The following is an 8,381-nucleotide window of genomic DNA, read 5'->3' as shown; positions in this document are numbered from 1 at the left end:
GCCATTACAGAAGGCAAGTAGCAGGACTAAAATTTCAAACAGCAGTTTTTATATAAGACTAGTGGCTCCGTGCAGGAAATTCGTACACATTAAAAGGGGGACCCAGCCAAAACCGGTTTGGCTCAGTGGATAGAGCGTCGGTCTGTGGACTGAAAGGTCCCAGGTTCGATTCCGGTCAAGGGCATGTACCTTGGTTGCGGGCACATCCCCGTAGGGGGTGTGCAGGAGGCAGCTGGTCGATATTTCTCTCTCATCGATGTTTCTAGCTCTCTATCCCTCTCCCTTCTCTCTGTAAAAAATCAGTAAAATATATTTTAAAAAAAAAAAACAACAAAAAAAGGGGGGACCCAGAGTCAAGTCCCCGCCCACCCACATGTGCCTCAAAATCACGTGAGACCCAGACCCGGCCACCCCCACCCCCCATTGGGCTAGATCCAGACCCGGCCAGTCTCACCCTTGTCAAGCTCCACTGGGCAGGGGTGTAGCCTCAGGTCCCCTGGCCAGGCACCAGGATGGGTGGTGTGGCCTGAGGTCCCCCAGATAGGGCGAGGGGCATGCCTTGAGGTCTTCCTTCAAGCTCTGCCAGGTGGGGTGTGTGGCCTGAGGTCCCCCAGCCTGGTGCCAAGGCAGGAGGCACAGCCTGAGGTCCCCCAACCTGATGCCAGGTGAGGGGTGCAGCCTGAGGTCCCTTGTCAGGCCCCACCAGATGGGGAGCGCACCTTGAGGTTCCCTGTCAAGCCCCACAGGGACGGGGGAGGGCGTAGCCTCAGGTCCCTGCTGATTGCTCATTAAGGCTCCTTAAGAGAACTTGGCCTCAGCTGTGAGTGCAGCCATCTTTGTGACGGAGTGATGGTCTATTAGCATATTCCCTCTTTATTAGATAGGATGAATGCTTCCGAATAAACCTCACCACCTCACCTCTAGGATGTAACCCCGTGTCTGCTGAATTGGCTCAAGTGGTGACAGGCAGCCCGATGACATAGCCTTGAGGGCAAACACAGGCCACCTGCTGGGAAGGGGGGGCGCGGAGCAAAAGGGGGGTGGGGGGGCCGCAGGAAGTGACAGAAGCTGAGTCCAGCAGAAATGCACGAGGACAAAATTGAGGCGATGCAAACCTCAAACGCAGGGCAGCGCCAGATGGTCAGGGAGGGAGGCCGCGAGGTGAGGTTGGAAGCGGGGCTCCAGGAGGAAGAGCAGCCGCCATGCCTGGAAGAAGGGATTGGCAACTGCAGAGGCCAGGAGGCAGCACCCAGACAGCAGGGAGGCCATGGTCGGCCACGGAGGAGACGAGTTGGATTCGGAGACCCGTATCCATACTCAGCATGGGGGACGCCGAAGCACACAGACCCGCACGGAACTAAAGGCTCGAAATGCGGTGGCAGCCCGCCCCCGAGCCTGAGGACCGGAAGTGCGTCTTTAGAGCGGACCGAGCACGGGGATGGGGAGGAAACGGGGGTGGTGGCTGCATGGACTCCCCGGAGGCTGTCGCCTCGCAGGCTGGGGTAGCAGGTGCGCTCAGGATGTCCATTTTGCGCTGGGAGAGGCCCGCACGGGTCCTCTGGTCCCCGCCCCGCACGCAGCCAGGAGACTTCCTCGCTCCTCCTGTCGGAAACCGAGGCCCTGAGTGGATGGGTGCCACCACAAGGGGTCCCTCGCGGGGACTGCTGGGAAACGTAGTCCCGTCGTGTCGTCCCCTGTTGTCCTGGCAACCGCGACAGTGGCCCAAAGAGTGAGGCGCGAATCTGCATCGTCGCCAAGGAGATAGCATCCATCACCTATAGGGAAGCCCCGCCCTCCAGGTCCCACCAAGCCGGTATTGGCCGTTAGGATGATTGACAGTCCTTGCCCCCAGTCAAACTTCTGGGAGGTCTGGACCCAGAAACTATGGGCAGTTTCCAGCATTGCTGGGGTGGAGAATGCCTGGAGGGCTCCGAAATATCCCCGGGAGCGGGGAGGAGGGGGACGCTCGGGGGAGGGCCCTCGGGCCTGCGGGGGCCCTGGGCCAGCCCCGGTCACGACGGAGGTGCCCGGCCTCAGTTTCCCAATGAACTCAGCAACCTGGAGGCCTCAGGAGGAAGAGTAATTGGGTCAACATTCCTGTGTGGCTCAGGCCAAGCAGATGCCACGCCACGTACCTGGGGACCCCCAGCCCGCGGGTGACAGGGGACACGCGTGCAGGTGGGCGCGGAGGGCCCCCTGGAGGAGGCGGTCGGGCTGGGGTTGCAGGACGTGCCTGGGATCAGATATGGAGCATCGATTCGGGGTGGGGGAGGGGGTGAAGGATCCCGCAGGAGCAGGGGAGGGGGCTGCCCTGGGCTTGAAGCCAAAACACGACTCCCTCCCCCAATTTGTCCCCCTCCCCCAGTCTGTTCTTTTCGCTTTGCATTTAAAAAATATATATATTATTGATTTTTTACAGAGAAAGGGAGAGGGATAGAGAGCTAGAAACATCGAACAGTTGCCTCCTGTACACTCCCTACCCGTGATGTGCCTGCAACCAAGGTACATGCCCTTGATCTGAATTGAACCTGGGACCCTTGAGTCCGCAGGCCAAGGCCCCATCCACTGAGACAAACTGGCCAGGGCTTGCATTTATTTTATTTTATTATTTCAGAGAGGAAGGGAGAGGGAGCGGAACATCAATAATGAGAGTCAATCATTGATCAGCTGCCTCCTGCATGTCCCCCACTAGGGATCCAGCCCACAACCCGGGCCTGTGCCCTGACCCGGAATGGAACCCAGGATCCTACAGCTGCAGGCGGAAGCTCTATCCACTGAGCCAAACCAGCTAGGGCCGTTTTTATTTTTTATTCTTAATTTAGTTAATTTTTTATGCGTATTTATTATTGCTGAGGTTCCTGGAGCCGCAGGGGTTCTCTACACACACACCCACCCACACACACACCCCTGGACTTTGGGATGGACAAACAGCAGGAAGGGGTCAGTGACCCGCTCCACCCACTGCCCCCTCCCTCCCTCAGGCCTTATGACCGCCCTCACCCGCTGGAGGAGGCTCACACCATGTCCACGCTGGCCGCCTTCCTGCTGCTCTGGGGTGAGGCGCCCTGGGCCTGGGTCCCCTGGGCGGGGGGGGCGGGAAGGGGCAGGAATGGGGGCCTCACGGGCCTGTCCCCACAGGTCTCTCCCTGAGCCCAGCGGCCGAAGCGGCCACATGTGAGTCGGGGCCTGGGTTGGGACGGTGGGGGGAGCTGGTCTAGTGGTGGGGGGAGCCCTGGGTGCACAGGGACTTGGGGAAGGTGGGCGCACACAGGGGTGCCCCTGTCCTCCTGCCTGGCTCTGACCTTCACCCCCTCAGTTTTTGAGACCCAGCCGGACCTGTGGGCCGAGGCCGGCTCCCTGCAGGAACCCTGGGCCAACCTGACCCTGGTCTGCCGGGCGCCCCTGGTCACCACGGACTTCCAGCTGTTCAAGGACGGGGCTCTCCAGGAGCAGGTGCACCTCGATGAGGGCGCCACGGAGCAGCGCTTCCCACTGGGGGCGGTGACGGGGGGCACGCGGGGCCTGTACCGCTGCCGCTATGCCATGGACAGCAGTGATGGATGGACCTCGCTGAGCAACCTGCTGGAGGTGACTGGGCCAGGTGAGTGAGGGCCTCCCTCTCTCCCTCCCTCCTCACTCTCCTTGTCGGCACCTCCCCCCAATGTGTGGGCAAGACCCTGACGTTGCTGAGCCTCGGTTTCCCCGTCTGTAAAATGAGGGTGGTTTTTGTACTGACCCCAGAGGGTTTGTGAGGAATAAATGACTGAGTTCCCAGAACGGGCTTAGGGCAGGCCTGGCACCCCTTCCTCCTGTTCTATGTCCCTGTCCATCTCCCTGGCTTCCTCTATTTATTTATCTAATTATTATAATACTAGAGGCCCGGTGCACAAATTCATGCACCGGTGCAGTCCTGCAGGCCTGCTCCCAACCTGGGCAGATCAGAGCTGGGCCTGTTGGGAGGAGATAGCAGGAAGTTGGCTGGCAGCCTTACCCCTGATTGGGGGAGGGGCTTCCGGCCAATCAGGGTGATGGAGGCCTATGGGGGCGGGGCAGGAGGGGAGGGGGAGGGGCTGTAGGAGGTTGTCTGGCAGCCTGCCCTTGATTGGGGTGGGGCCAGCTGGGGGGCGGGGCTGACATCAGATCAGGGTGGTGGGGGCCCCTTGGGAGCGGGGCCTGTGGGGGGAGGGGCTCCAGGTCAGCCAGGCCATCCTGCTGCCTAGGTCACTACAACCATCCTCCCTGCCCCGCCCGCAGGGACCCTGCCAGCACCCGTGCTCTCCAGCAAGCCGGTGTCCTGGGTCACCCAGGGCCTGAGGACCACCCTGCTGTGCCGAGCGGGACTCCGGGGGGTGACCTTTCTGCTGAGGCGGGAAGGCGACGCCCAGTTCCTGGAGCTGGCGGAGGCCCCCCAGGCCGTGGAGGCCGCCTTCCCGGTCCACCGGGCCGGAAACTACAGCTGCAGCTACCGCACCCACGAGGCAGGCCCCCCCTCCGAGCCCAGCGCCACCGTGACCATCGAGGAGATGGGTGAGCCTGGGGGCCACCCGGAGGGCTTCCTGGGGGAGGCGACTCCTGGAGGCCAGAGCTGCCTTTACCTGGATCCCCCGACCCTGAGTGCCCTGCCCATGCCTGGGCCTGGGAAACAGTTGCCCAGGCAGAGCCCACGCGGTGCGGTGGGAGGCATGGGCTGCCGCAGGACGGGCAGAGGTCTGGAGGCCGGGCCTCCTCAGGGAACAGGGTGTGGGGGACGCCAGCGCCCAGCTGCCCTCCTGCCTTGCAGCCAGGCCGCCGCCGCCCAGGCTGAGCGTGGAGGGGGAGTCCGGGGAGCCCGCCGCCCTCCTGTCCGTGGGCGCGCAGGTCTCGCTGGGCTGCGTGGCACCCGTGGAGGGCGTGGAGTTCCAGCTGCGCCGCGGGGACCAGGAGCTCCGGGTCAACAGCTGGAGCACCACCCCGGGCCGAGTCTTCTTTGAGCTGAAATCCCTGAAGCCCGCGGACAGCGGCCTCTACACCTGCCGCTACCAGCTGAGCGGGGAGGGCACGGCCTGGTCCTCGGACAGCGCCCCGGTGGAGCTGCTGCTGAGCGATGGTGAGCTGGGCGCTGCACCCCGGGGAGGGGGGAGGGGAGGGGGCAGACGCTCAGGGAAACGGGGGGCACCCAGAGGAATGGGGTGAGTGCTGGGGGAGAGGAAGCCCAGAAGGGAGGGGCACGCCCGGGGGCGGTTCCCGGGACTGCGGGTCCAGCCTGTTTCCCTATGAGCTCAGCAACCTGGAGGCCTCAGGGGAAGAGTAATTGGGTCAACACTCAAGTGTGGGGCAGGCCAAGCAGACGCCACCCCACTACCCAGGGACCCCCCCCCCCCCCCACACACACACCCAGGAGAGCAGACGCTCCGAGGACAAAACAGGACCGTTCCTTTTTTAATCTATTTTCATTGATTTCAGAGAGGAAGGGGGGAGAGAGAGAGAGAGAGAGAGAGAGAGAGAGGAGAGAAACATCAATGATGAGAGAGAATCACGGATCCGCTGTCTCCTGCTCGCCCCCTACTGGGTATGGAGCCCCGGGACTTGACCCTGTGACCTCCTGGCTCCTAGGTCGGGGCTCGGCCTGGGAGCCACGCCACGGGATTACAAACCCGAGGAGGACCGGCGGGAGGGCGGGCGGACAGCTTCGGACGGAGGCTCGCTGGGCGGGGCCAGGACCCTGTGCAGCCGCAGCCCCGGGGGCGCCCTGGTTACCGGGTTCCCCCGCCTCGCCCCGCAGGCACGCTGCCGGCGCCCGAGCTCTCGGCGGAGTCCGCGACCCCGAACCCCGGGCCCGGCGCTCTGGTGACGCTGCGGTGCCGCGCGCCCCTGGCCGGGCAGCGCTTCGCTCTGCTGCGCGAGGACGCCCGCGGGCGGCGCCCGGTGCGGGGCCTCCAGAGCCCCGCGGGCCCCGAGGCCCGGTTCGAGCTGCGCGACGTGTCGCCGATGGACTCGTCCAACTACAGCTGCGTCTACGTGGGCCCCGCGCCGCCCGCGGGCTCCGCGCCCAGCGCGCGCCTGGAGCTGCGCCTGGACGGTGAGGGGCCCCGCGGGTGTCCCCGGGTGGTGGGCGCGGAGGCTGCGGGAATCCCCGCCGGCTCTGCACCGGCCCGTGCCTCAGTTTCCCAGTGTTGTCTTTTAAAAATATATTTTTTGTTTTTCTTTTATTTAATCTTATTCATTTTATTATTTTATTTTAAAAAAAATCCTCACCTGAGAATACTTTTCCCATTAATTTTTGTTTTTTTAAGAGAGAGTGGAAGGGAGAGGGAGAGCCAGAGAGAAACATCCATGTGAGAGAAACACTTTGGTTGGATGCCTCATGCACACGCCCAGACCAGGGCCCGGGTAGGGAGAAGTCTGCCGTCCAGGTGGGCGCCCTTGACCAGAACCGAACCTGGGCCCCTTTGGTCCGCAGGCGGCGCTCTACCCACTGGGAATACCAGCTAGGCCTTTATTTTTTAATGTATTTTTATTGATTTCAGAGGAAGGGAGGAGAGATAGAAACATCAATGAATCACTGATCGGCTGCCTCCTGCACGCCCTCAACTGGGGATTGAGCCCGCAACCTGGCCAGCTGCCCTGAGCGGGAATCGAACCCGGGACCTCTTGGTTCCTGGGAGGACACACTCCCCTGAGGCAGCAGCCGGTGGTGGTGTCTTCCATTAGACCCCCGCCGCCGGGCCTGTGTGCAGGGTGAAGGGTTCATGTGTCACCCCCAGGGCCCTGGGGTCCGTCTGTCCCTCCAATGTCTTCACCAAGGTCCCCCCGGGGCAGAAGGCTGGGGCGCAGGTCCTGCCTCCTGACCTTTGGCGGGGGCGCTCTGCTCTGCGGGGAACACCACTTCCACCATCATGTCTCCCTTCCCTCACCTGGGTCCTGGGGCCACACGAGGGGACCCCCCCCCAAAGAGCCCCAGAACTGGGCCCAGGTGTGGGGGACTCTCGGGGTCCTGAGGAATAGGGTGTCTCCGGGGTCCCCCGGCGCCAGAGACGAGGTGAGAGGGCGGTTGTCTGCGTTCAGGGCCAGCAAAGGGGAGCAGGTGTGGAGGGCTGGCCCGCAGGCCTGGGCCTCCGTGGGGGAGGGGAGGGCCTGGTGCCAGGTGGCTGCAGCTGGGAGGGGGACTGACCTGCCGAACCCCCCGCCCCACCCAGGACCCCTCCCCAAGCCGCGGCTCCGGCCCCTGTGGAGCGGGAAGGTGAGTCCGGGCCGGGACGCCGCCCTGCGCTGCGAGACCCCCGTGGCCCACGAATCCTTGGAGCTGCTGGGAGCAGGCGAGGTGGTGGCCTCGACCTATGGCCCCTCCGAGGACCTGGTGCTGACCTACGTGGGGCCCCAACACGCCGGCAAGTACAGCTGCCGCTACCGCTCCCGGTGGCCCCTGGTGTCTGAGCTGAGCGACCCTGTGGAGCTCCAGGTGGCAGGTGAGGTCCCCCTGGGCTCTGAGAGCCAGATTCCTCCCCCTCCACAACCCCCACCTCTGCCCAGCCTGCGCCCTCTGTGGGGCCTGCCCTGCCCAGTGCATAGGTTAGTGCACTTATTGGTCTTTGCTGGGGTTGGTGGGGGAACCAGCAGGTGCAAAGGCCCTGGGGCAGCGAGCAGCTGGAGCGCCAGGAGGGAGGCCTGGGCAGGGGTTGGGGGCAGCTGACTCCGCTGCTTCCTTCCTGGGGGGCTTGGGGAGGTCTGCCTAGGTTGCACCCAGGGCGCCTCCCCCTCCTACCATTTCTTTTGTCAAATTTGTCCAGAACGTTGATCCAGCTGCAGACCCGGCTCCTGAGGGCCTCCTGGTTCCCAGGCTCTGCTCCTTCCTGCTGCAGCTCCAGGCTGCACTCCCCCTGGGCTGGGAGTGTGTGGAGGGGAAAGTCTCTCTCATTCCTCCTAGGAATTAATAAATGTGAAAAGACTGTAAAACGTGTCTTCTGCCAGGGGCTGGGTGCCCAGGGCTGAGGGAGGTGGGCCGGGATCCTGTGTCCAGAAGGTGGGCGGGTGTTGGGTTGGGGCCTCAGGGTGGAGGGGTATAGGATTGCCTCCAGGGACCACCTTTTTCAAGACCGTCCTCCCCGCAGATGCCTCCCTCCCTGGCTGCTGGGTAGGGAGCTGGAGGCTCCAGACACACCCAACCCCTCCCACCTGGACCCAACCAGCCCCACCCAGGAGGCAGTTGGGCGGCTGCACTTTGTGGAGTGGCCACCAGATGGCGGTGCTGGGCTGTGTCCCCGCCAAAGGCAGGGTCTCCCATGGGGGGGGGGGGGGGGCGGGGCATGAAGCTGTGGGAGGGATGGGACTTCTCTGTTCTCTTGTGTCCCTGAGATCTGAGCCCCCTTTGCCCGCTGGACACTCTCTGAAATCAATGAAAACAT

At 63.4% G+C, this 8,381-nt stretch overlaps 1 protein-coding gene across 2 annotated transcripts; it reads left to right on the top strand.

Annotated features, from left to right (window-relative positions):
• Nucleotides 1-1,910: 1,910 nt before the first annotated feature.
• A1BG (alpha-1-B glycoprotein) lies at nucleotides 1,911-8,223 on the top strand. Of its 2 annotated transcripts, none has more exons than XM_054710237.1 (9): nucleotides 1,911-2,178; nucleotides 2,982-3,055; nucleotides 3,139-3,174; nucleotides 3,317-3,601; nucleotides 4,255-4,527; nucleotides 4,781-5,086; nucleotides 5,762-6,058; nucleotides 7,176-7,445; nucleotides 7,767-8,223. In XM_054710237.1, exons 1-9 carry the CDS (start codon nucleotides 2,120-2,122, stop codon nucleotides 7,772-7,774), a joined length of 1,608 nt encoding a protein of 535 aa, XP_054566212.1. In that variant the 5' UTR covers nucleotides 1,911-2,119; the 3' UTR covers nucleotides 7,775-8,223. The 2 variants fall into 2 exon arrangements, with proteins under 2 accessions (XP_054566212.1, XP_054566213.1); XM_054710238.1 differs by lacking the exon at nucleotides 1,911-2,178 and adding an exon at nucleotides 2,431-2,502.
• The last annotated feature ends 158 nt before the right edge of the window (nucleotides 8,224-8,381 follow it).

The sequence above is a fragment of the Eptesicus fuscus genome, chromosome 21, assembly GCF_027574615.1.
Source record: "Eptesicus fuscus isolate TK198812 chromosome 21, DD_ASM_mEF_20220401, whole genome shotgun sequence".
Lineage (NCBI taxonomy): Eukaryota > Metazoa > Chordata > Mammalia > Chiroptera > Vespertilionidae > Eptesicus > Eptesicus fuscus.
The sequence above is the reverse complement of the archived record's forward strand: the minus strand, read 5'-3'. Positions and strand labels throughout refer to the sequence as shown.

Excerpts from the sequence above, each read along its gene's own strand:
- A1BG (XM_054710237.1), top strand. The coding sequence starts at position 2,120 with ATGCCACGCCACGTACCTGGGGACCCCCAGCCCGCGGGTGACAGGGGA. Across the intron at positions 3,175-3,316 it reads AGCGGCCGAAGCGGCCACAT|TTTTTGAGACCCAGCCGGAC; the intron begins GTGAGTCGGGGC and ends TCACCCCCTCAG. Across the intron at positions 5,087-5,761 it reads GGAGCTGCTGCTGAGCGATG|GCACGCTGCCGGCGCCCGAG; the intron begins GTGAGCTGGGCG and ends CTCGCCCCGCAG.